The 27,623-nt window shown below is 43.7% G+C and overlaps 3 protein-coding genes across 3 annotated transcripts in view; 2 read left to right on the top strand and 1 right to left on the bottom strand.

Annotated features, from left to right (window-relative positions):
- ptcd3 (pentatricopeptide repeat domain 3) overlaps positions 1-11,563 on the bottom strand; it is a 40,079-nt gene extending 28,516 nt beyond the window's left edge. Inside the window, exons 1-9 of the mRNA XM_083785869.1 lie at positions 11,475-11,563; positions 11,065-11,117; positions 10,171-10,210; positions 9,476-9,521; positions 8,627-8,695; positions 6,355-6,459; positions 5,793-5,916; positions 3,490-3,596; positions 1,191-1,370 (exon numbers count right to left, since the gene is read on the bottom strand). Coding sequence (XP_083641995.1) covers positions 1,191-1,370; positions 3,490-3,596; positions 5,793-5,916; positions 6,355-6,459; positions 8,627-8,695; positions 9,476-9,521; positions 10,171-10,210; positions 11,065-11,117; positions 11,475-11,557 — 807 coding nt within the window. The 5' untranslated portion in view covers positions 11,558-11,563. The remainder of the gene's footprint in view (positions 1-1,190; positions 1,371-3,489; positions 3,597-5,792; positions 5,917-6,354; positions 6,460-8,626; positions 8,696-9,475; positions 9,522-10,170; positions 10,211-11,064; positions 11,118-11,474) is intronic.
- Positions 11,564-12,056: 493 nt separating this feature from the next.
- The window catches only part of polr1a (RNA polymerase I subunit A), a 67,398-nt gene continuing 51,831 nt past the window's right edge, over positions 12,057-27,623 (top strand). The window contains exons 1-6 of the mRNA XM_083786361.1: positions 12,057-12,211; positions 19,439-19,547; positions 20,077-20,172; positions 20,823-20,975; positions 21,500-21,607; positions 22,825-22,910. Of these exons, the coding sequence (XP_083642487.1) occupies positions 12,135-12,211; positions 19,439-19,547; positions 20,077-20,172; positions 20,823-20,975; positions 21,500-21,607; positions 22,825-22,910 (629 nt within the window). The 5' untranslated portion in view covers positions 12,057-12,134. The remainder of the gene's footprint in view (positions 12,212-19,438; positions 19,548-20,076; positions 20,173-20,822; positions 20,976-21,499; positions 21,608-22,824; positions 22,911-27,623) is intronic.
- On the top strand, positions 24,653-25,696 carry LOC310873302 (hsp90 co-chaperone Cdc37-like; the record flags this gene model as incomplete). The annotated part of the gene is made up of 1 exon (XM_083785650.1): positions 24,653-25,696. The coding sequence occupies one exon, from the start codon at positions 24,653-24,655 to the stop codon at positions 25,694-25,696; it is 1,044 nt and encodes a 347-aa protein (XP_083641776.1).

Below are 27,623 nucleotides of genomic sequence, written 5' to 3'. Positions count from 1 at the left end.
ACCATGCCTCTGAATGTCTCTCTCTCCTACCTTCACCATGCCTCTGAATGTCTCTCTCTCCTACCTTCACCATGTCTCTGAATGTCTCTCTCTCCTACCTTCACCATGCCTCTGAATGTCTCTCTCCTACCTTCACCATGTCTCTGAATGTCTCTCTCTCCTACCTTCACCATGCCTCTGAATGTCTCTCTCTCCTACCTTCACCATGCCTCTGAATGTCTCTCTCTCCTACCTTCACCATGCCTCTGAATGTCTCTCTCTCCTACCTTCACCATGCCTCTGAATGTCTCTCTCTCCTACCTTCACCATGTATCTGAATGTCTCTCTCTCCTACTTTCACCATGCCTCTGAATGTCTCTCTCTCCTACCTTCACCATGTCTCTGAATGTCTCTCTCTCCTACCTTCACCATGCCTCTGAATGTCTCTCTCTCCTACCTTCACCATGCCTCTGAATGTCTCTCTCTCCTACCTTCACCATGCCTCTGAATGTCTCTCTCTCCTACCTTCACCATGCCTCTGATCACAGCAGAGTAACATGCTGTCTCTCTCTCTCTCTCCTACCTTCACCATGCCTCTGAATGTCTCTCTCTCCTACCTTCACCATGTCTCTGAATGTCTCTCTCTCCTACCTTCACCATGTCTCTGAATGTCTCTCTCTTTCCTACCTTCACCATGCCTCTGAATGTCTCTCTCTCTCCTACCTTCACCATGTCTCTGAATGTCTCTCTCTTTCCTACCTTCACCATGCCTCTGAATGTCTCTCTCTCTCTCCTACCTTCACCATGTCTCTGATCACAGCAGAGTAACATGCTGTCTCTCTCTCTCTCTCTCCTACCTTCACCATGTCTCTGAATGTCTCTCTCTCCTACCTTCACCATGCCTCTGATCAGAGCAGAGTAACATGCTGTCTCTCTCTCTCTCTCCTACCTTCACCATGCCTCTGAATGTCTCTCTCTCCTACCTTCACCATGCCTCTGATCACAGCAGAGTAACATGCTGTGTCTCTCTCTCTCCTATCTTCACCATGCCTCTGAATGTCTCTCTCTCCTACCTTCACCATGCCTCTGAATGTCTCTCTCTCCTACCTTCACCATGCCTCTGAATGTCTCTCTCTCCTACCTTCACCATGCCTCTGAATGTCTCTCTCTCCTACCTTCACCATGCCTCTGAATGTCTCTCTCTCTCCTACCTTCACCATGCCTCTGATCAGAGCAGAGTAACATGCTGTGTCTCTCTCTGGCAGCAGGTTGAAGATCCTCTCTGCGTTGTTGTCGCTCTCCTTCCACGGCGGAGGCTCTGAGGGGCCCCGACGCGGCCTGATGGGGCCCCCTTTCCTCCTCCGCGCCTCCTCCCCGGACTCCTCCTGGGCCTGGGCACGGACACACACACACACACACACATGAGCTACGTCAAAAGTTATTTAACAGATGTAAAAATATAGATCTGATGTGGTTAAGTGATGCAGAGCGACTGAGATGGATTTTCGAACAAAAGATATTTGCATTAGCAGAATATATAGAGAAAGCTTTGGACATACGGAGGACAAAGAAAACTTATATGTGATGTATTTTATTTTATGATAATTGATAATGCTTCAGTTTTTGTTTTGATCAAATACTTTGTGTAACTTCTGTGTGGGAAGTGAACGTGATATTGTTTATTTATGTTGTTGGTGTCTTACAATCCCGTAAGGGATGGGTCTTAACGACAAGACACGAAAATAAAAATTCATTCTCTCTCTCACACACACACACACACACACACACACACACACACACACACACACACACACACACACACACACACACACACACACACACACACACACACACACACACACACACACACACACACACACACACACACACACACACACACGATGTATACATCACGTTTCACTGTACTTCACTGGAACACAACCATGATGTATACATCACATTTCACTGTACTGCACTGGAACACAATCATGATGTATACATCACGTTTCACTGTACTTCACTGGAACACAACCATGATGTATACATCACGTTTCACTGTACTTCACTGGAACACAACCATGATGTATACATCACGTTTCACTGTACTTCACTGTACTGCACTGGAACACAACCATGATGTATACATCACGTTTCACTGTACTTCACTGTACTGCACTGGAACACAACCGTGATGTATACATCATTATTATTATTATTATTATTATTATACATCACGTTTCACTCCAATTCCATCCCCTAAACCTGAGCTAAACATTCAGCACCAGCCACCAGTGTTGTTTTTGGCAGCAACATTTGATTTTAGTTTTAGTCATAGGCCCTCATTTATCAATCGAGTGTCAAATCTGCCTCAAATTCGAGTGTGGGTTTCGTAGTACACCCACGTCGCCACGGCATTTATAAAGTGATCACAAACAGCTGATTCTTCCTTCATTTCGTTCCGACGTTAATAAATGTGACGGCTGAAATCTATCTGGCACGCCCTATGAAATCAAGCCTCGCCTCGTTTTTGTGACATGAACAACTGGAAACCATGGTTACAGGGAAAAATAAGTTTCTCCCGTGCCTTGCCTCACCCCCCTCTCATACACACACACGCACGCACACGCAACTTGCAAGCCCAACTAACTGGTGTGTTGTTAAATAAATAAAGAACGAACACTTGCAAGAATTAAATAAAGTTGTAGGTGTACCCTGTTCCCTCTCACCTCACTTGCCTTGCTGTCATGTCCACACACGCACGCACCTACATGACACATCGACATCGCATCGCCATGAATGGAATACGTTTGGGCTGGCCTATATTAATTTTACCCATTCGTGCGCAGTGCACGGCGATGTCGTGAGACTGCGCACTGCTGTGATAAGTCCTGTCTGTGGGTGAGTGATGCCTGCATGAGAGATAGGCTATCATGTCGCCAAGGCAGTCATAATCAACGTTTATGTAGTGATTTGATCATTGATGAACGAATCATAAACATATGGATGAAGGCTTGCCGCTTGCATGTGTGCTGGTATGTGTTGGCGACACACGCCGCGGTCCCGTCCTCCATCTCACAAGTGTGCTCGCATAACAAGGCCAGTAAAGCACTGTTTGATTAAGCTCAAACTAATACATTGTAAACATGTTATATTGTAAGTTGGAAATCTCTCTTTTTCTTTTTTTACATGTGGCTACACATACCGTTTTATATTAACATTTTAGGAGTGAAAACATATGTTTAGATGCCTGTGACAGCCTCTCAGCTGGTCAAACACTCCGCTGTTCTACGTTCAATTTCAAGCTTTGGCGGAAATGGTAAATGCCGAAAACTTCGGTAATTTCGGCGTGCACACCTATTTTGGCGTATACGCACGGTTTTGGTCACATTTTAGTCACCTGGAATGTCAGGTGGTTTTAGTTGACTAAATCTATGGTTAATTTAGTCGACGAAAACGTTTTTTTTTGGTGGCAGTTTTTTTGATGCCGTGGAAATGATTTTCCAAGCTCACCGTTTCCTCCGTCTCTGGCCGTCCGTCCTCCGGCATGGGGTCTCTGTCACCGTGGAGACACAGCAGGTCCAGCAGGTCATGGGTCGTCTCCAAGGAGACCGCCGTTCCTGGAGAGACAACAGCTTCATGACACGGACTTGCGGGCGCACACGTGCATGTGTGTGTGTGTGTGTGTGTGTGTGTTTAACCCATTTTGACCGGAGATCAGATTCTACAAAATGTCTTCTAAATCGTGACAGTTTTCTGAAAAAGCTATGTTTCTATGTCAGTCGTTCTTCGATTTTTCAAAAATAGCAGACCTACAAGCTCGTAGGTATGACCTTGTAGATCTGCTATTTTTCAATAGCTAAAGCATAGCATAATGCTAACACCAAAAGGGGTTCCCGCCCCAAAATGGGTTATTAAAGGACACGTAGCGCACAGACGAGCGCTCGCGCGACAATTTCACGGGACCGCGCCCACTTGCGCCAGCCCAGCGCCCCTCACCTTCCAAACATAATCACCCGCCTCTCATTGAAAAATGAATTACCATCAGTCGCTCCCCGTCTGAAAAGGCCTTCATACTGTCGGTCACTCCTCCCTGTAGCTTCACAAACCTTTGGGTTACAAACCTTTAGGCCAGCGCTGCCCTCCATTCAATTCATTACATGGCTAGTCTGACCACGCCGATGTGTTGTCGTGAACTTGTAGATTGGCTATTTTCGGTCATTTTCGTTATTTAGCTTGTATTATTTAAGACAAAGCTGGCTTTCATGGAATCCAACCGACTGAAATCAAGTCGTGCCGACTGACTACTTGAATACTTAGCGGGGCGGCAGCGGCTCAGGGGGTAGAGACTAGAGACTCAGGGGGTAGAGACTCAGGGGGTAGAGACTAGAGACTCAGGGGGTAGAGACTCAGGGGGTAGAGACTAGAGACTCAGGGGGTAGAGACTCAGGGGGTAGAGACTAGAGACTCAGGGGGTAGAGACTCAGGGGGTAGAGACTAGAGACTCAGGGGGTAGAGACTCAGGGGGTAGAGACTAGAGAGTGGCCGGTAGAACAGCCGGATGGGAACAGCCGGATGGGAACCGTGAGGTTCCCAGTTCGATCCCGGGTTCCCCCAGAGTTAGTGTCGAAGTGTCCTTGAGCAAAGACGCGTCCAAACCCCTACATTGCTCTCGATGTGCAGGTTGGTGCCTTGCATGGTTACCTCCGCCATCGGTGTATGAATGTGTGTGTGTGTGTGTGTGTGTGTGTGTGTGAATGGGTGAATGTAATGCACAATCTACGTGAAGCGCTTTGGTTAACACATTTCGGGCGGGAACCCCTTTTGGTGTTTTAAGCGTTGCGTTATACTTTAGCTATTGCAAAATTGCAGATCTACAAGCTCATAGCTTGTAGGTCTGCTATTTTTTTTAAAGTCGTGAAAATGTGGTGCAAATCTTTGAATATATATTCTTTCAGAGCCAACGTTTTTAACTCAAATCTTTGCTTCTGGAACAGATTTTCAGATGGTGGTTCGGTAGGCAATTACATATATTTTTGGGGGTCCTTGACATGAAATATTGAGCAACCACTGATACAGAAACACGAGGTATTTCAGAAAACCGTCATGATTTAGAAGACCTTTTTTTTTTTATATCGACGTCAGGCCTAAATGGGTTAGAAGCAGCTATATATAAAGGCAGCATTTACCATCTGATCTCAGGTCAGAATGGGTTAGAAGCAGCTATATATAAAGGCAGCATTTACCATCTGATCTCAGGTCAGAATGGGTTAGAAGCAGCTATATATAAAGGCAGCATTTACCATCTGATCTCAGGTCAGAATGGGTTAGAAGCAGCTATATATAAAGGCACCATTTACCATCTGATCTCAGGTCAGAATGGGTTAGAAGCAGCTCTATATAAAGGCACCATTTACCATCTGATCTCAGGTCAGAATGGGTTAGAAGCAGCTCTATATAAAGGCACCATTTACCATCTGATCTCAGGTCAGAATGGGTTAGAAGCAGCTATATATAAAGGCACCATTTACCATCTGATCTCAGGTCAGAATGGGTTAGATGCAGCTCTATATAAAGGCACCATTTACCATCTGATCTCAGGTCAGAATGGGTTAGAAGCAGCTCTATATAAAGGCAGCATTTACCATCTGATCTCAGGTCAGAATGGGTTAGAAGCAGCTATATATAAAGGCACCATTTACCATCTGATCTCAGGTCAGAATGGGTTAGATGCAGCTCTATATAAAGGCAGCATTTACCATCTGATCTCAGGTCAGAATGGGTTAGATGCAGCTCTATATAAAGGCACCATTTACCAGCTTGCAGCAGCTGGTCGTACAGGTCGACGGCGGCCGTGACTTTCCTCAGGCTGATCCTCTCCTTCAACGCCTCCTCGCTCACCTCCTCCAGACGCAGGGACACCGCGTCTGGCATCAGACACTGCGCACACACACGCACACGCACACACACGCACACACAAACGCACACACACCAAGGTAATATAGCATCACTGTCGGAGCAGAAAGCTAGCTCTTATATACATGTTCTAACTTTTAGTGTTTTTTTGTGAATTAACACTCAAATGGATTATACTACAGCGTAGAAATGAACATATCTACAAGCTAAAAGGGGGGTGGGGTGGCGGTGGGGGAAGGGGGTTTTGAGCTTGTATAGTTTTGAGCTTGTATAGTTTTGGACATACGGGCGGACATTAATAATGATTATGCCTAAATGTTCATCGTTGCACAATGGCGCCCCCCTGTGTATGATTGGCGTAACATGCATAACATCTTGCAAATCATATAGGTCGGCTGAAAATAATCTAACTGTAAATGTGAGCATTCTCTCTCTCTCTCTCTCTCTCTCTCTCTCTCTTACCGGTATGTGGGGTTCAGCAAAGTCTTTAGTGAAGAACTTTGGATTGGTGTTGATAAAGTACTTGGCCGCAGCTTTGCCGGACTCCTGAGAGAGAGAATACAGCTTCTGCAGAACAGAGGGAGACAGACAGACAGAAGATGTGACTGACAGTGGATATACGGTAGACCTTGTACCTTGTATGTATGTCATAGACAGAAGACTATAAGACAACAGATACAGTAGCTAGGATCTACACAAAGTTACATCTAGCTATTGAAAAATAGCAGACCTACAAGCTCATAGCGCGCCGAGTGGCGCGCTACGAGCTTGTAGGTCTGCTATTTTTGAAAAATTCGAAGAACGACTGACATGGAAACATAGCTTTTTCAGAAAACTGTCAGGATGTAGAAGATATTTGTAGAATCGTTCCCAGGTCAAAATGGGTTATAGAGGCAGGGGCTGAAAAAAGAGGGCACTTTTGGACAAAACAATGTGCAGATCTACAAGCTCACAACACGTCGCAATGCGTTGAGAGCTTGTAGATCAGCTATTTTCGAGGCACTCTTTATCGAATGGAGATGCAGGTGTGTAACGACACGCTGCCTTCCGGTATGGCATGGAAAGGAGAGGGAGGGCATTTGCATTTCTTTCACCATGTAGTAAATGCTGCATTCGTGGTCTGGAGAGGGCAGTTGTTTTACAGACGGGTAAAAAGGGCAGGGGCTGAAGCCCCCTTTGGTATTCATGTGTTTACGTCCCTGACATTCTAGACCAGGGGTGCCCAAAAGGTAGATCGCGATCTACCAGTATAGATCACAACAGGTTGCAGGTAGATCACCACGATGCCCCTAAAAATATATATCATTTTAATGACTTGATTGACATAAGAAAGGGCCTATCAGCTCAAACACACACAATGCAATACTTTGTTTTCAAATTGTTGCGTGCAACCATCAGTAGCATTAAAAAGTCAAATACCAAAAGAAACTACCCTTTCCATTTGTCCCCCTCTATTTCCCATTCCATTGGTCTTATTTAATCCAAAGCCCCCTCAAGTACATTTTTAAACTATTTTCAGCAATGGGATAATAGTTTTTTTATTTGCTGGGTAGATCTTGTTGACCCGGTCGTTTTGAAAGTAGCTATGTGTAGTTATGGGTCTGGTCCACAAGATTCGTTACACCACCAAGATACCCATGTACCTGTCTAAATACTTCCTTAATGTAAACGAAGTCCACACCCACAACACCAGAGGGAGTGCAACAAACCATGTACAACCCAGATTCGGCACAAACAAGGGACTAAATTATTTTCGCTCCTATGCCACCAAAATGTGGAACGCCCTACCAACAGTCATTAAGACATGTGAATCCCTTGACTCCTTCAAAACCGCTCTCAAAGGGCACCTACGGATGGCTGCAATTCGAAACTGGCCTCTGTAAAATCTGAATCCCCCCCACCACCCCCCCCCCCTTTCCCCTCACTGTATATGTATCTTTTCCCTTTTTGCTTCCTATATGATGAATTCCTGTTCTGTTCTTTAGCTACATAGAAATGTCTATTTGTATGTCTCTAAATGTTTTGATGAATTGAACAATGTGGACCCTGTTGTAAACAAGTGTAATGCTTAATTGGGTCGTCCACTCACAGTTAACAGTCTTTGTATTGAGTTTGTGCTTGAAATGTACTGTAAATTCTGCAAACTGTTAATAAATATTTCAATCAATCAATCCAAAAGCTTTGACAGTAGCACCCCTGTTCTAGACAGACAGATAGATGTTGTGTTGAAACACTGTTTTTAGCTACAGAAAACACACCACCGTCCTTAAAACACTGTTTTTAGCTACAGAAAACACACCACCATCCTTAAAACACTGTTTTTAGCTACAGAAAACACACCACCGTCCTTAAAACACTGTTTTTAGCTACAGAAAACACACCACCATCCTTAAAACACTGTTTTTAGCTACAGAAAACACACCACCATCCTTAAAACACTGTTTTTAGCTACAGAAAACACACCACCATCCTTAAAACACTGTTTTTAGCTACAGAAAACACACCACCATACTTAAGACACTGTTTTTAGCTACAGAAAACACACCACCATCCTTAAAAACACTGTTTTTAGCTACAGAAAACACACCACCGTCCTTAAAACACTGTTTTTAGCTACAGAAAACACACCACCATACTTAAGACACTGTTTTTAGCTACAGAAAACACACCACCATCCTTAAAACACTGTTTCCACCCCTGTTCTAGACAGACAGATAGATGCTGTTTGACATACAAACTCTGCAGAAGTCCTTGGGGAGAGGTAAGCGTCATCCTGGAAGTGATATGGGTACGCTGTATGGTCCTAGAGTAGAGGAGAGACAAGAGGACATTAGCCTGACACACACACTAGGGCTGGGTGCAATAACCGCAATACCGCCATACCGCCGGTATGTAACGCATACCGCGGTATCGGGTTCATTACCGCGGTTAAAAAAAAAAAAAAAAAAAAAAAAAAAGTTTCTTTTTTTTTTTTTTTTTTTTAATGAAATGATTTTTATTTTTTTTTATGAAATGAAAAGTGTATCATAATAAACAGTGACGCTCAGTCAGTCTAATCATGCCAGCAACACAACAACACCAGAGGGAGTTAAAAAAACCATGTGCAACCCAGATTCGGCACAAACAAGGATTGATTGATTGATTGATTAAAATATTTATTAACAGTTTGCAGAATTACACTACATTTCAAGCACAACTCAATACAAATCATGACTATTAGTGAGGACCTATTATATGAAGATAGGTTCAAAAGTGGTCCTTTAATGATTACCGTCATTATGGTAATCTCACAATTAATATCACACACACCATACCAGTAACTTTTATTAGCCCTCTTATTATTCCCCCCCCCCCCCCAAAAAAAAAAAAAAAAAAAAAAAAACCTTTTTTTTTTTTTTTTTTTGGGGGGGGGGGGGCGGTAATAACCGCCATACCGGCGGTATGGGGGGCGGCAATAACCGCGGTAATAAAAATCCCATACCGCCCCAGCCCTAACACACACACACACACACACACACAAGACAGGTGAATGGATGGACGGACGGACAGACAGACAGACAGACAGACAGACAGACAGACATACCTGGCTGACAGTAGAGGCCAGTGCTTGCAGAACAGCCTCCTTGTTCCTGTTGAATGAAATGAAAACATGGAGTGGAGTCAGGAGTGGAGTGGACCAGGAGTGGAGTGGACCACGATACAAATAATAATACCATTATTATTCTCCGCCGTCGTCATGAATGTCATTTTTTGGCATTTCAACCCTTTTCATATCAAGTGCCCATTATTTGTTGGGCATTTGAGCCACGGACCACCATTTGATGACATTTAGCCTCTCAGACCCAAGGCTTGGAACATTTTGTTTTGTTTGTTGCCTTTTGGCCAGTTCCCACTTGCAAAAGAGACTCAGTCTCAATGTGTTTTTACTGGTTAAATAAAGGTTAAATAAAAAATTATATGCCATTTTGTCCACCATTCCATGCTGTATTGATGTTGTACCATAGGAGAGAGACAGCAGGCAAACTTTGTTCAAAATAACAATTCTTCTACATTCTCCAACTGTGTAGACTTCTTGCAGACTTCGTGTAGACTTATAAGTAATGCAGATGTTTAGCAATAATGTAACTCTTGAGAGCGTCAAATTAAACCAAATAAGGGTTCATTTTGCACTGGTTACCAACTCTCCATCATATAGCTGGGGACCACCTGGTTGAAAAGCACCACGCCAGAGTCACACACACACACACACACACACACACACACCCCCCCCATACATACCATGTTTTCTTCCTGGGAATGACGATGGTGTCGGTGTACTCTGTGAAAGTGAAAGCAGAAGCACAACTGGCGTCACTCAATCATCACACAATCATTTGAATCAGAATCAAAATGATTAACGCCCAACTTGAGCGATATATATATATATATAATATATATCGGTTTGGACGACATTATTTGATTGTTTTGATCACACAGTGTAATGACCAAAAAGATGATCATTTTCAGCCTGAGCTTCTAAAATAGCAGTTTAAAAAAAATAAAACATTCAGTTCATGTATTTTGTTTTAAACTTGTTTGCTTGTTAATTGTATATATAGAGGGTATGACATAATCAAAGCCGGAAGTTATGCAGGAATGCCTACTACGTAAGTGGCAAGAAAACGACTTGCTGGCCTTGACAGCCCATACATCCAAACAGAAAAGTCCTATCTGATTGTATTAAACAACATTAAACAATGTTACAACTCACTTTGCCTGTTGCTTTGCCACTTGATGTGCCATTCACTTTAAGCATGTGCAATGCATACCCTCTAGGTACAGTTTTTAGCAACGTTTCTCCGCTGTTTTTTTCCGAAAAACGCGTCCAGTCTGCAAGGACCTTAACTGACGTTAAATGCTCTCGAGCCTCTCATGTATTGATGTTAAATATACCGTATATACTTCTAGTTGTTTGCTTATTTGTATTTTGTTTGCATATTATAAGTTCAATGATCTGAATTCAAGTTTATTCGAAAATGTTGCACGAAACATTGTATTGGTAAGCTAGGAGCTTGGACTCTCCAAAACATTGTACACTCTGTCTTTCTTTATGTGGAGGTCTCCAATTTGAGCCACTTTATATTACTTTTGCATATTTTGTTTGGAGGCTGTAACAATGCATTGTATGTTTACCTGTTTTAGCTGTGGCAGTCTGTTGTCTCGTGACAGGACTCCAAACAAAGCTCCTAGAGACAATTAATACAGTGATTGTGCACCCCACACACACACACACACACACACACACACACACACACACACACAGTTGACCAACCTGAAAATGTATTCTGCTTAATAAGGAGCAAGAAAGGCAGTGAGACTATCCCCGCCCCACTTCCTCCCTTCTTCTGTTAAACTTAAGCAGTTTTGTGACACAAACAAAATGTATATTATTTATTGTATGACCTCCTGTCAGACAGAGGATGCTTGCTGTCAGACAAACACACAAGTGCCCCAATAATTAAGGCAGCATTTTATTTCCTATTCAAACCTCAACACAACATATAATAATAATAATTGTAAGCATGTAATAACGAGTGTCCTACCTCAGTTGGAGGTTGTTAAGTCGTAGAATCCTGCTGTTGTTGTACAGGTAGTGTCCTACATGCCTGCCTCCTGCCGCCGCCATGTTGGATCCAACTGCACCGAGGCACTCTGGGAGGACTCAACCAAGTAGCCTGGGGGGGGGGGGTTTACATTTTCAACGATTAAATCCGTTTTACGGGGCTTTAATTATTGTTTCCGGGTAATATCAACTAATGTAATTAAACACAATTAAATTACATTGACATATATATGTATATATGTGTGCATTGTTGAATAATATTTTTTCAGACGTCCTATCTACCCCCCTCCCCCCCCCCCGTCCCCCCCCCCGTTGACTTGAGCACAGTGGTACGGTCTGATCTATGGCTCGCCCGTACGACAGTGAACTTTAGCCGATCTACAAGCCCCACAGAGCGTTGTAGAATGGCCGTAGATGCGACACCATGTGGGCTTGTAGATCGGCTAAAAGTATCTCACTGACTGAACTGAACCCACGTGTGTGCGTGGTGGTGGCGAGGAGGACTGACTTCAGACAGAGAGAGAGTGAGACTTGTTTGTGTTCTCAACTTCTCTGCCGCTCAACTGTCTATATGATACATTATTATGAATAATAAAGCCTAAAAACATTATTATTAGTATTCTTGTTTTGGAGAATAACAATGCTGTTCGGTAAGGACGTCCCGTGGAGGCGCATGGAGGGCATGTCGTTCGGCATGTACACCCCCCAGGAGATTAGGTGAGTTTGAGTTAGAGACTGTAGTTAGCTTCAAATGCTAATAAACAACAAACACATGATCACATTATTCTACTATACTACTACTGTACTACAGTTTCAAAACAGCATGTGCGCGTGCTTGGTCAATGAATATTAATGTGCAAAAATGCACATGTTGTATATTATGTGTGTGATTTTGTGGCGCAGAGGATTTCATTCCAAATAGTGTGTCTGTCTGTCTGTCTGTCTCTCTGACAACAGACAAGTCCAGACATGTCCTGCTTGTGTGACTATATATTTACATACAGTATAGGCTACAGTACACAACTATTATAAATATGAATATTAATTATTATTTGTGTTATTATCAATTTCACTAGGCTACTGTGTTTTTGCTCAGCGGACACTACATGTGCGACTGCGACAACATACCAGAATTCACTTGTCAGACCAAACCTCCGTTTTAATGTCAATTATGCTTCTATTAAAACACCTGCAGAATGTAACATTTGTTGAAACTGCATGGTGGCACGTTCAATGCACAGCATTTAACTGCTATTATTACTTAAACATACAGTGATGGAGCAGGAAAGTGTTTGTGTGTAGTACATGCGTTTTGTCACAAGATGGGGCACTTTTTAGGCTGTACTGTGTACTGTATGTATGCAGTCAAATGTATGTTGAAACTTGAAAAATACCATGCTGATGCGTGTGATACATGTAGTAGGCCTAAGTCAAGTCAAGTCAAATTTTATTTATATAGCACATTTAAAAACAACAGCAGTTGGCCCCAAGCGTAGTCTATCACAGTGCAATGATAAAACATGTAATACAATTGAAAAAACAGGCCAACAAAAACAATGAACAACAATAAACATTCAACTTCACACTGTATTAAAAGCCAGACTAAAAAGGTGTGTTTTCAGGTTGGATTTAAAAATCTCCAGGGTGGGGCTAGCCTTTATGTGGAGTGGAAGACCATTCCAAAGTGTAACTCTCAGAGTTAAATTAACAGTGGTTTTACAATAATATAAATTGGGGTACCAGAGATAGAAATGCCATTAAATCGGGGGTCCGTAGCATAATGCGTGTGAAACATGGGGGGGTCCATGACATTAATATGTTTCGGAATCACTGCTAGAGCTGTAAAAAAAATCCTCCCTTATCGGGGTCACTGGCATATGTTTTCAAAAGGGGGGTCCGTGGCCTAAGAAATGTTGATTTGGGGGTACTTGACACGAAACAGTTTTGGAACCACTGGTATAAGGTATCTGTGTCGTATACCTTAAGTATAGTTAGTTATGTTTAGTTATAGTTAGTTAGTCATACCTTGAGTGGAGTGTAGGAGATACCAATTTGCTCGTATGGGTTGAGGTGTTCTTGATCTGATTCCTGATCCTCTTCTGAAGGTCAAAGGCCTTGAAGGTAGAGTCTTGAAGAGGTCTGTGTCTTGTGTCTTGTATCTTGTCCTGTCAGTAGGAGGTTCTGGGGATTTGAGGTCATTGCATGTACCTGAATGCGTTGGTTTGCGTTAGTGTAGCTCCGTTTTATATTATTCAGGTTATCCTGCTGTCAGTGAATCACTGACAGTGATGTGTCGTCACTTTCCATGTATGGAGATCCGGTTGATGTCAGTGGGTTTCAGGTCCATATATGTAGAACGTGGGTGATGAGGTCATACAGTAACCGTACGTGATGTCAGTGGGTTTCAGGTCTATATATGTAGAACCTGGGTGGATGAGGTCATATACAGTAACAGTACGTGATGTAGAACCTGGGTGGATGAGGTCATATACAGTAACAGTACGTGATGTAGAACCTGGGTGGATGAGGTCATATACAGTAACAGTACGTGATGTCAGACGTAGATGTGTAGTCAGTCACCCGATGATGTCGGTATTGGTCCAGTCCATATATGGAGATCCAAGTGACGAGTCAATAATGTTGAGATTGTAGTGTTAACTATAGTAATCTGGCAAATGATCAAGGTGACAAATTAAATTATTATTACACAATAAGTTATGAATTATTTATTTATTCTTTATTCACTATAGATCCATATTTTGTGCTCACTCATTTCCCATTTCCAGAGGCAAAGTCTAAACATTTCAACCACCATTTCAACCTGGCGTCCCTATTTTTGGGCATCTCATAGTAGAAAACAAAAGTTTTAGGCCGTGTTGGGACCCATGAAAAAGTGCTTAGAAAATGAGTTTCGTTCCCATGTCAAGCGAACTACGCATTCAATGCATTTTTTCATAGATAATACCCTTCTAGACTTTGGGTTAAAAGTTCTACTCATAAAAACCTGCTGTTTTTTTTTAAAGCCATAAATGTATAAACAGTGTATAACCAAAAAACGAAAATCGTGTGCTGCTGTTTTTGCTTGTAAAATGTGTTTTTGGCAGCACAATTTTTTTCTCAAATGTCAAATGCATATACATAACATCTGACATAAGTATTGGTGCCTTTAGTTTACTCATATGTGAATTTATATCATGAAATGTAGCATATTTGTTAAAGAATATGCTTCAACTTAAGTGTTTGCCGCACAGTACAATGAAACCTACACAGTAAATTGTGCCAAGAGCTTATGTTTCATACATAGAAAATGTCTCAACCTAATGTGTAATGAAAGGTAGAAAAGAAAATCAGGGCACCTTGGACCAACATGGCAGAAAATCTATCAAAATGTTACCACGCCCCCTAAATTGGAATAATGCAAAGAAATGGACAAGACTAAAAATTAAAGTACTAGAGGTCAGAATTATTACAACATATGGTATGAAACATTTATTTATTTACAAGTTCCGCAAAGTGTCACAGCATCTGTCATTTGTACATCCAACCCCCCCCCCCCCCAAGGAAATATATGAAAATACAAAATAGCATACAAATGCATCACAATAAAAACCTTCTGTTGGCTGTGTAAGTAGTCTGTGCTGTTTGCATTTATGCATTGCATTTAAATGGATGTAGGCAGTGTGGCAATTCTTTAACACCTTAATAATTCTTGAACAAAACAAGTAGTAGGCCTACATGGTAACATGTTGGGTTACTCATCCCTATCACTTTCATCAGTCATCATCCCATGTACCTCTTTCTTCTGTTTCCTTTGACACATTTTCACAGTCCTGGCAGTGACATAAATCAGTGCAAGACTAGCCTCGGTCCCAGGCTTACTTATCTGCGAAAAGAAAAGCCTGGTCACAACCTAAGGCAGAGAAGCTATCAGCGGTTGTATCCTCCGGAACAGCCGTCGAATGTATTTCCCCCGGATACGATATTTTCCCGACCAATCACAACACTTGTTTCATTCGCGGAGAATGTAAACTGATTTGTAAAGCATCAACGATTTCACTTCCGCTAAAATCCCGTAACTTCCGCTGATAGTCTTTTCAGCTTAGGTCTTGCCCAGGGTGGTGCAAGACAGTTTTGCAGACATACATGAACATCTTTCAGTCTCACATTTGCTTTTTTACAATTACAGTGGACTACCTGCAATACACTATCAGGGGCAGGATTTCTAGTCAGCCATGTTACTTTTAACTCCCCATCCTCCATGCCCCATCCACTGCCAATGGGTGAAGGAGCACACATGCTACTAGTCAGAGAACGTCTCATCAGTCATCACTGCTGCTTGGTAGTTTGCCCTTTTGCAATGTTGGTGGAGAGCATCACTTGTTGGGGGAATGGACAGTTCTGGCAAAGCTGATGATGCTGTACAGAATGATTTGTACCTTGCATCCTGAAACAAGTTCTGTGGCCCTTGTCTTTTAGACTGTGGATTGTGTTGAAGGTAGGAGGTGCTTTCAATGTGTAAACTGACTTTGGCAGTGGCTGTCTGTCTGGTCTAGACATTGTTTCAACAACAGAACTTTGTAGCATAATGCCATTTGTATGGTGAGTAGTTCCACAACCTGACAGTGTCTCCTCCCCAAAATCAATGTTATCCCACACCAGTATATGGTAGGTGCCTTCTTTGAGAACCCCTTAGGAATTTTGTCTCTGCCCTCTAGAAGTTGTAGTTGAGCTAGGCTAGTGTCTAGACTGACAACTGTGTTCCATGAAGCACAGTGTCCTAATCTATTCAGTAGTGACAGAACATTGGATGAACCTGTTAAATGGCGAACAGTTAGACCAAGACACAGTGACTTAGGCATCTGCTTCCGACCTTTAGATGCACAATGTATTGACAAACAGATAAAACTTTTAGGTTCACATCTTCAGGAATATCAACATAACAGTCTAGTGTTGGTTCCTCTGTTGCACCTATAATCCAGGAAATTACATTGAATAGTTCAACTGGCACAACAGATTTTGCTTCAGAGACATTCAAATCCTCTGCTGTGGGAGGCCAAGGGAATTTCATACCGGGAGTTTCATTTACAAGTTCAATATCAGTCCTGCACTATACAGTGTCCTTGTGTGCTCTGTAGTTTGTCCAGATGTGTGTTCATTGTCACTTTCAGCTTGGCTTACCTCGGTTGACTCAGTTGTGGTCGTGTGATGGATAGCCTGTCTAACAGTATATCTGCTGATAATGTTTCAACAAAAACTAGTTCAGAGATGTTGCGTGTTGCAGCTGGGGGAAATCACGGGCCAACCGCCTTTTCAGTTTATCCTGCCTGCAAAATGAAAATATAGAAAAAGACGGGCACAAATGTATAAATAAAGGGATTTTTTCACAATGAGAAACAAATCAATTTAAACATAGTGTCATAGCCTTTCTTGTGAGCGAATAAATCAATAAAATTGAAACTTTTCAGTATGAAAGAGGTTCTTTTTTGTTTACTGAACTGTCAAGGACACAGTTACCTGTAGTCTGAAGCATCAATATCCTCATTCTTCTTAACAATGTCTATGAACTTCTTCCTTAGTTGGTTCATTTTCAGGATGACTCGTTCGCAGAATATGTTGTAGCTGGCAGCAAAGGGTTGTTAATTTCTGAAAACACACACACACACACACACACACACAGACAAAAAAAATACTTAACATGTGCAAAGGTGTCTGCTGTCAACATTGTATCTAAAGACAGCCAAAATACAGAGTATATATATAGTATCACACATTTACAATTCAAAATGTAGGTGAAATTTGTTTTTGTATCTTCTATCCATTATATGGTTATTACAAGAAAGAAATAGGTGAAGGGGGGGGGGGGGGGGCAAGGAGATCAAGGCAATAAAAGAAAATGCTCCCTCTCTCTCTGTACGTGTGTGTGTGTGTGTGTGTGTGTGTGTGTGTGTGTGTGTGTGTGTGTGTGTGTGTGTGTGTGTGTGTGTGTGTGTGTGTGTGTGTGTGTGTGTGTGTGTGTGTGTGTTGGGTGGGGGGCTGTAAATAACAGTGACCTGCCCCCTTGACCTCCATGCATTCCTAATAATGTAGTAATTCAATCAGCAGTGTTTCAGTCTCTGTTCTGTAGATAAACACTTTTATCAATGATAAGTATAATATAATATAATAATATATAAATGCACTACATCACAAGACCACCGCCTTTCTATCTGCAAACTTCCTTACCCAAAAAGACATGATATTCAACATATTCAACAGAGTGATCCCACAAAGCCTTGGCCTCAAACACAGCACATCAAAGACCTCTGATCTAATGGGAAAATGATAGGTCTGTATGTAAATACCGGTAGCACAGTTATCGTCATAATCAATATTTCACAGTCCAAAACTGGCATGCATTTTCCAGTCCAATGTTAACGTGTGTGTGTGTGTGTGTGTGTGTGTGTGTGTGTGTGTGTGTGTGTGTGTGTGTGTGTGTGTGTGTGTGTGTGTGTGTGTGTGTGTGTGTGTGTGTGTGTGTGTGTGTGTGTGTGTGTGTGTGTGTGTGTGTGTGTGTGTGTGTGTGTGAGAGAGAGGGAGGGTGGTCGCTTACCTGACAGACACTGTTTCTGCTTGTGAAAGCTTCTTCCGTTTTCCATATATTTGTCCACAAATGATGCAGATGGCTGGAAGGACATGGCCAGCAGAAGGGACGTGACTGTCCGAGGCAGCGTTCTCCTTCTTCCCCCTGCACCGTCTGTGTGCAGCGTTTCTCGGCCAAACACAATCGTCTTTTACAAATAAAGCGACAGTAACACGTGGCGTGAAACACAGCGTCCTCGTTAGAGTCCTTTGATTCCCTTTTACGCACTTTTCCCCGCTGTTTTGGTTTATTTCTCCCCTCTTGGCTGGTTGAACTGGTGGCCGCCATTGCTCTAACTCTAATATTATTATGGGAAGGGAATAAAGCTGCTACGCGATTGGTCCACGTGACCAAAACAACACCACTCCCCTTGCACATATTATTACGCCTTGTAAGAAATAGTCCCGTTTTAATTCGCGGATTATAAAATAACTGCAGGGCGGGACGAGTAGAACTTTTTTATTAGTACTTTCTACCTATAAATCTCTTTTATGGAGAAAAAATTGTGTAGTCCCCCTTCCGTGGGAACGGACCTGAACGAAAAGGGACCTCACAATACGGCCTATTTTGATTAGTATGTGTATCCCCCCCCCCCCCACACACACAGATCTCAAAATAGTTTATCTCCATTAATATTGATAGTGTAGTGGTTATAGAGGGGGTGCATACTTAGTTTAGACTAGTCATTGGTTAGACATGGGTTAAGGTTAGGTTTAGGTGTGCTGCCCCGTGGGAGGTTAGGTTTAGGGTGAGGGTTTGAGATAGGTAAGGAAAGGAAAGGTACTATGTTTACCCAGGGTAACTGGACAAAGCTCAAGAACTTGTTTACAGCCAGGCCCTGCTCATAGAACATTTCATGGTAGGGGTTCAATGCCTTGTCCAAGGGCACTTCAGCGGTGGTAATTTTAACGTGCCGGTCCGGGGATACGAACTATAGCGACCTTCCGATATCAAGAGCGCTCCGCAAACCGTTCGGCCACCGCTGCTGGTTGTAGTTGTAGGACTAATGACTAGTCTAACCAATGACTAGTCTAAACCAAACACTGTCTAAGCTAAGTACTTCACCCGGATAGAGCATATGCCTTTCGTGCGGAAGGTTGTGGGTTCGAACCCCTTCCTGGGGGCGACGTCAGGGCGTGCGCGTGCGGTCGCAATGGGCCACATCAAATGGGTTCAGATCTGAGCCAAGTCTCCCGAGAAGGCGCGTCTGAAACCAGTCCTGGACGGGGTATCCGGATGTAAACAAATCAAATCATCTATATTAGTGATCAAACAAAGCTAATCCAATGTGTATCAACCATGTGTTTTCTGTGTTTCCTGAACAGAAAGCTGAGTGTGAAGCTGATCACCAACTTCAGGTTCCTGGACGGCGTTGGGAACGTAGCGGCTAACGGCCTGTACGACCTGGCCTTGGGTCCTGCCGACAACAAAGAGGTACCGCAAAATGTTAAAGAACCGCAACTATAGAATGTGCACTTGCTGTATCAGAGCCTTGTCTTTATCACGATTGAATGGTCAAATTCTGTAGTCGCACCGGTGCTACACATTTAATTTTACAACTCGCACAGCGCTATTCTTCGTAGAGTACCTAGTCGCACTGTCAAGCCCTGGTATGGGCATATAGGTGAAAATGATAAAAATAATTAGGGATCTTTATAGTCATTAAGAAATTCTTCAATTAAACATATAGCAGTAACGGCAATTAATCAAATTCTGCGGTTCTATCATTGGGTGGTTTTCTGTGAATGTAATGCTGTAATGATGTCTGTGCACGTGCATGGTCGAGGAACGCACATGTGGGCCGGTTAAAAAAGCTTTTTAAACCGTCAGGATTTAAGACATTTTTAGAATCTGATCTCGGGTCAAAATGCGTTAAAGAACCACCATTCTTCTGTGCGTTTAGAATCTGATCTCAGGTCAGAATGGGTTTGTAGTTCATAGTACTGTGATGGTGTTCCTCCAGGTGTGTTCAACATGCTGTCAGGACTACAACAACTGTCCTGGACATCTGGGTCACGTGGAGTTACCGTTACCTGTCTACAACCCACTGCTGTTTGATGTAAGAGCACGCAAGCATGCACGCGCGCACACACACACACACACACAGTGTTGTTTTTGGCAACAAATTTAAATTTTAGTTTAGTCACAGTCTTTGGACTGAAACTTCATTTAGTTTTAGTCACATTTTAGTCACCTGGAAATGTCTTAGTGTTAGTCTAGTTTTAGTCGACTAAATGTCATAAGATTTTAGTCGACTAAATCTACAGTTGATTTAGTCGACTAAAATGTATTTTGGCGGGCCTTGATGTCGTTGTAATGACATATTTTACACTTTGGTTGCATGCTGAAAATAGCAGATCTACAATCTCGCAACGCGTCACGCTATTTTCAGCATGCAACCCAGCATATAACTGGATCTCTTGTCCACTAGTCCCTTCCTAACATTTTAGTCTAGTTTTTATTTGTTGACGAAATTTTCAGTATATTTAGTCTTAGTTTTAGTCATCATAGATTAATTTTTATTTAGTTTTAGTCAGTGATAGGTAGTCGACGAACATTTTTCGTCTTAGTTTTAGTCGACGAAAACAACACTGGCACGCACGCACACACTGCGACATCTGTTTATAACCAGATGATAAACACCAATGACTTTTGTATGGCAATAACCCGTCCTATAACCCTGTCTATTTCCCTCTCCTCTCCCGTCAGAAACTCTACCTGTTGGTGCGCGGCTCGTGTCTGTCCTGTCACATGCTGACGTGTCCGCGGGCCTCCGTCCACCTCCTGCTCAGCCAGATGAAGCTGTTTGACCACGGCGCTCCGCTGAGAGACGTCTACCAGGCCGAGAACGTCCTCAACAAGGTGGGCCACATGACTTTAACCCATTCTGACCTGAGATCACATTCTAAAAGATGTCTTCTACATCCCGACAGTTTTCTGAAAAAGTCAGTCGTTCTTCGATTTTTCAAAAATAGCAGACCTACAAGCTCGTAGCGCGCCACTCGGTGGCGCGCTATGAGCTTGTAGATCTGCTATTTTTCAATAGCTAAAGCATAACATAGTGCTAACACCAAAAGGGGTCCCCCCCCCCCAAAATGGGCTAAATCAATCATTTAAAACTTCTGCCTCGGATCACGTTTTAATGAATGGTTACGAGTCTGTTCGTGCACTCTTTGAGAGTGAGTGTACTAAACCGTTAATACGGCGTTTGATTCAATGTGATTTATTTGGCACAAAATACAAATAACGGTATGCAAAATATGAAAGAAAAAGTGCCAGGAGGCGTGCAAGAAGCCCAAAAAGGGCTTAGACGAGGCCTCATACATGTATATTGTATAACCCACATTACAAATATGAATAGAACATGATTGTGTGTGTGTTTATAGTTCCTGGAGGTGAACAAGAAGGCCAGCGGACATGAGATCAGCCAGGTTCTGGAGGAGTTCACACAGAGCATCATCGCAACGTCCAGCCCAGAAGACGCCAGCAACCCGGTCAGTACGGAACACATTCTGACCTGAGATCAGATTCTAAAAATGTCTTCTACATCCTGACAGTGTTCTGAAAAAGCTATGTTTCCATGTCAGTCGTTCTTAGATTTTTTTCTCAAAAATAGCAGACCTACAAGCTCCTTTCACATTTCCAAACCTTTCTTTTGAATAATTGTTTTTTAGTTGCATAGCTATTGTTAACACTTTCATTGGTTTGATATTAACCCATTTAGGCCTGACGTCGAAATAAAATAAAATAATCTTCAAAATCCTGACAGTTTTGACAGTTTTGAGGTGCTCAATATTTCATGTCAAGGACCCCAACAATGATATGTAATTGGCCGCCGACCCCCATCTGTAAATATGTTGTTCCATGCAGAGGACTCCCCCAGAAGCAAAGATTTTAGTTAAAAACGTTCGTTCTGAAAATATATATATATTCCAAATTTGCGCCACATTTTTGCGATCTTTCAAAAATAGCAGACCTACAAGTTCATAGCGCGGCACTCTGTGCCGTGTTATGAGCTTGTAGATCTGCCAATTTTCAATAGCTAAAGTATAACATAATGCTTTAACCCGCATTATGTTGTTGCATTATGCTATTGAAAAATAGCAGATCTACAAGCTCATAGCATGGCACAGAGTGTCACGCTACAAGCTTGTAGGTATGCTATTTTAGAAAAGTCGTGAAAATGTCGTCTAATTGTTTGAATATATATTCTTTCTTTGCTTCTGGGGGGGTCCCTAGAACTACATATTTTGAGATTGGGGTCCGGGCCAATTACATATAATTATGGGGTCCTTGACATGAAATAGTTTGAGAACCACAGACATAGAAACAAAGTTTTGTTCCGAAAACTGTCATGATTTAGAAGACATTTGTAGAATCGAACTTACGTCAAAATGGGTTAAAACACCAAAAGGGATTCCCGCCCTGAATGGGTTAATGAACCCCACAGACAAACTTTAACTTTTAAACGTTTTTGAAAACAAAATACCAGAACTCCAAGCTCACAACGGGTCGCTTTGCATCACAATTTGCGCTTGTAGATCTGCTATTTTCGGCTTCAGGTTTACGGGTAAAAAATGGCACAATTGTAAGAATGTCACTCGCGGTCCTTGAATGTTGATGCGCTCAGTCACAAGTATAGTTATACTAACGTTCGTGTGTGTGTCCGTGTGTGTGTGTGTGTGTGTGCGTGCGTGCGTGCGTCTTACAGACTAAACATCGGGTTGAGAAGAAAGCCAGCCTGATAAACAACTTCTGGAGGGTCTACATGACCAGCAGGAAATGTCCCCACTGTGGGTAAGAACACTATGAGGAAGAGGACATTAGTCCTCTCTCAACACTGATTCAGACAGAGCTGCGCAGCTCAATCTGTCGGCAACTCCCATTACAGCATGTAACACGAGTCGTTGTGTTGGCTCGAATTGCTCGAATCCACGTGGGTTTTTGAAATGAATATCCGAATGTAATTTTTGGACAATTCTGGCAGCACTAATATTCCACATATTTAGCGGAATTATCATCATACATCATCATGAATCATCTCATACTGGCCAATCAGAATGCCTGTTGCCTGTGATTGTTTGGCTGATTTGCTTCTCAGGCTGGCTCGAGCGAGATTCCCCCCCCCCCCCCCCCATAAACAAAAGAAATAAATAAAACGTACACCAATCGAAAACAAAATTCCTTTCCTATAAATGTTTAAAAAAAACGTAAGCATTAAGGTGTTCTTACACCTAATTAACGTTCCACAAATGTGACTAAATCTGACTGATCGTTTTTTTCATGCCGTATGAAAGCAGGGAATCATAGCTTCAAATTGACATTCTACCGCAACGGCCAATCGGCAAGTTCACAAACTCTCAGTTTGTTTTTGTCCTCTTTTTTTTTTTTTTTCTCATTGTATAAATGTTGGCCAGGCAGAAATGGATTTGTTGTAGATAAACGCCTCTTCCTGATTGGCTGAGGGTGTCGCCGACATATGCACTGCCCTGATTGGCAGAGGGTGTCAACGACATACGCAGCTGAAAACAGTATTTGCGCACGCTCTGCTCGTGCAAGTAATAATGGGCCTAGATGTATGACAAAGGTTGAAAACCACTGAATTAGGGCTTCAGTGTCTTGCCCAAGGACACTTTGACGCTAACTCTGGGGGAGCCCGGGATCGAACTGGGAACCATCCATCGCTTTGAAATGGAGAATGGCCTCGACACATCTAATGGCAGTGTCGTCCACCTGTGGCTCAAACTTGTTCGCCATGAGCTGGTGGTGCCGGGGGTTGAAACAACCAGCGGAGGTCGCCGCTCCCGTACACACACACACACACACGTCTCTTCTAAGTGTCGACTTGCATGGAGGGTACGGGGCGGGTACATCACCCTCATGACAGCCCCAGTAAACCATGGAGGGTACGGGGCGGGTACATCACCCTCATGACAGCCCCAGTAAACCATGGAGGGTACGGGGCGGGTACATCACCCTCATGACAGCCCCAGTAAACCAGGCGAGCGATGATCTAAGGGTGATGAATGAGTGTGAGCTCCTCACGACCCTCTACCATATTGCCGAAATGTTGTGAAGAACGGTGGCACAGAACTGCCAAAACGGTGGATTCTTTACGGAAACAATAAGGGGTCTACGCCCTTTGGGCTTCACCCCTAACATAGTATGGTTCTTTCACGTTTGAAGTTTTGTCATTTATTTATTTTTATTTACATGATTAGCTTGCCTCGGGAATATTGTATCCAGAGCACCACTTCCTTCTACTGTATCTCCACCGGTCCTGACGTGTTGATGACATATTGATGACGTATTGACCACAACGAGGAAATGTGTCAAACTGCACTTTTGGCTGAATTGAGGAAGACCAGAGTTACAATTTACAACTTAGTCATTTAGCAGACGCTCTTAATCCAGAGCGACTTACATTAAGCAAGAACAAAAAAAGCATGGGTTACTTTTCATAGGGCCGCTTCCTGTCAATGCAACACGTTGACACCAACAGAACGACGACAATCCCAGCCAGCGCCTTGGCTAGCATCATGTCCAGAATAGACTACAGTGTGTGGGACCACATCGAGGTCTCGGACGACGAGGACGCCACGCATCCCAACGTGGACACGGCCAGCCTCTTCAGATGGAGACACCAGGCGCGGGTGGAGCGAACGGAAGCGTTTCGGAAGAAGGGCGCGGAGCTGGAGGAGGCCCTCGCCGAGTCCAAGCGCGAGTCGATGCGCCGGCAGGAGAAGGCGGGGGAGCTCCTCGCCGCGGGGTCGAGCGAGGCACGGGACGACATGGAGAGGCTGAAACGAGAGGAGCGGGAGTGGGAGGAGAAGGTGGCGGCGCATCGGCGGGAAGAGAAGAAGACGCCGTGGAACGCGGACACGCTCTGCAGGGGCGGGTTCAGCAGGACCGCGGTCGCCAACGACGTCAAGACGGAAAGCGCCGGCGAGGAGACCGACACGTTCATGTCCTTTGCGAAGAGGTACGAGAAGGACGTCAAACGTTTCGCCGCGATGCGAAGCTGGGACGACAGCAAGGAGTACCTTTCCGACAACCCGCACCTGTTATGTGCGGAGACCTTTAACCTCCTGATGATGATGTGCGTCGACCTCGAAGTCTCGAAGAAACGCGAGTGGTTGGAGCAAACGGCCCACCAGGCCGTGGTCATGCGCTTCATCTCGAGGCTGGCCGACACCCTGAAGGTGGACCCCCGCGCCTGTTTCCGTCGGTTCTTTTCCAAGATGAAAGCCGCGGATCAGCGCCAACTGGACACTTTCTCCGACGAGCTGGAGCGCTTCAAGGAGGAGGTGCGCCGCGCCGCCAAGAGCCCCGCGTGGACGGCCATGGACGAGGCCAAGAGAGAGCTGGAGAAGGAAGAGGAACGCCTGGAGGTTTTCCACTCCCTGCCGGAAGAGATGCAGAGGTGTTTCGATAGGAAAGACGTCCGCATGCTACAGGAGGTGATCGGCAGAATGGAACCGGCCGAGGCCCGGGCCCACATGAAGAGATGCGTCGAGGCAGGGTTCTGGGTCCCCGGCGCTAAGGTGGATGGTGGCAGTGACAAAGAGGAAGATGACGCCTAGTAGGAAAGAGGATGCACAAAGTGAACACCGATTTTATGACGACTGTTTTTCCGCATATATACTGCTACTATTGCCTATTATGTCTGACTTCTGTGGCGGAAAAAGCCCTGGATGGAGTCTACACAAGAATGCTACGAATGGCACTAGGTGTCACATGGACGGACCGCGTCTGAAATGTGGACCTCTATGGGGATCTACCACGGGTCACAGACAAAGTCAGAGAGAGAAGGATGAGTCTGGCAGGGCACTGCGTGCGTCAGGCACCCACCCAACTTGAGGCAAGTTAATTGACCCTATAGGAGCCAACCCAGGGAAAAAGCCTGGAGGGGAAAGAAGCGTACCACCTAATGTAGACGGTCTGCAGCGCGACAGCTTTGGCTGACAACACTGCAGAGCTCAAGAACCTGATGTTGGATAGGAAGTTGTGGAGGGCAGCGATCCAGGAATCCCGAGTTGGTGTTGGCTAGACCTTGCTCTCGCAGCAACTAACTGTGGCATGACTATCACAGCCTCTCCTCCCTGTTGTCATCTGTAGGCCCTTAAACGAGTGATCACCCCCCAGTGCCCCCCCTTCCCTTTTCCCCACTTTGCACATACAGTTTTTGAGTGGTGCAACCACTCCCAAGGAACATCAATGTCCCTATGTCCACGTACCTGTCCCTATGTCCGTCCCTATGTTTAAAGAACCAGTAGGGGCAAAGGTGGCGCTGTTGCACTGTTGCCTGCTAATGAGAGAGAGAGAGAGGTGTCTGTAATTCCCCCACACACTAACTCTGTCATTGCTCGACCGTTTCGGACGCGGGGCGGCTCGCCGGAACCGGGCTGGCATCCTGGGGGCGTTCCTCCGGGGACCCCCACACGGAGTTGCACCACTCAGTTCACACGGGTGTGATTTCAATTTTTCCTGAAATGATTTTGATGTTATTGATTTTTGTTGTTATTGATGATATTGAATTGTGTTACTATTCTCCATGCCATGTCTATGAATTGATTGCATTATAGTCCAGTCATAATGTCATTTGACCTCAAACTAATTGCAAAAGAACCAAACTCAGCTGATTTTGTATCTTCAATATATCCTGAATAACAGAAAAGAAAGTTGCCTGGAATTGTCTGAGGGGAAAGCGTTAAAAATGGCCTGTACAGGATGGCCACCATAGACATTCTATATAAGGCAAATATTTTCTAGATTCCATTTTGCTTTAAGTAGCATGTGATGTGTCAAACTAGGGGGTTTTCATGATGCTGAATCCATTCCAATAATTCGTTTTGCATAAAAAAACACTCATTGGGCTAAATATGGCCATAGCAACTTCATGACCTCATCACATTTGTGATGTATTTTCCATAGATTTCCTGTACTAATAAAGTAAATTGTAAATGGAAACAAATACCGCAAGGACTTTTTGGTCGTGTTCTAAGTGACTGTACTCTAAACTTGCTGTTTTTACATTCATGTCTAACCCATTTTGCGCGGGAACCCCTTTTGGTGTTAGCATCATGGCATGCTTTAGCTATTGAAAAATAGCAGATCTACAAGCTCATAGCGCGCCACCGAGTGGCGCGCTACGAGCTTGTAGGTCTGCTATTTTTGAAAAATCGAAGAGCGACTGACATAGAAGACATTTGTAGAATCTGATCTCAGGTCAGTATGGAAAACTGTCAGGATGTAGAAGACATTTTTAGAATCTGATCTCAGGTCAGAATGGGCTAATTATTAGCCCATTCTGACCTGAGATCAGATTCTACAAATCAGGCGCTGTGTGTGCTGCTGTCGGGTTCTGGTGGTGTCTTTCTGGAGGGAGCGAAATGTAGCGTCTTCTGGATGCATATCTTCTTTGCTGCTGGTTCCATCTTCTAGTAGTAGCTGGACAATGTGAATGCCATGTCTGTGCTGTGCCCCATTTATACAGTAAAGTTGCCAGGC

The sequence above is a fragment of the Protomyctophum parallelum genome (genome assembly GCF_964188405.1).
Source record: "Protomyctophum parallelum genome assembly, chromosome: 16".
Lineage (NCBI taxonomy): Eukaryota > Metazoa > Chordata > Actinopteri > Myctophiformes > Myctophidae > Protomyctophum > Protomyctophum parallelum.
Note: the sequence above shows the minus strand (reverse complement) of the source record. Positions and strands in the feature narration are given on the sequence as shown.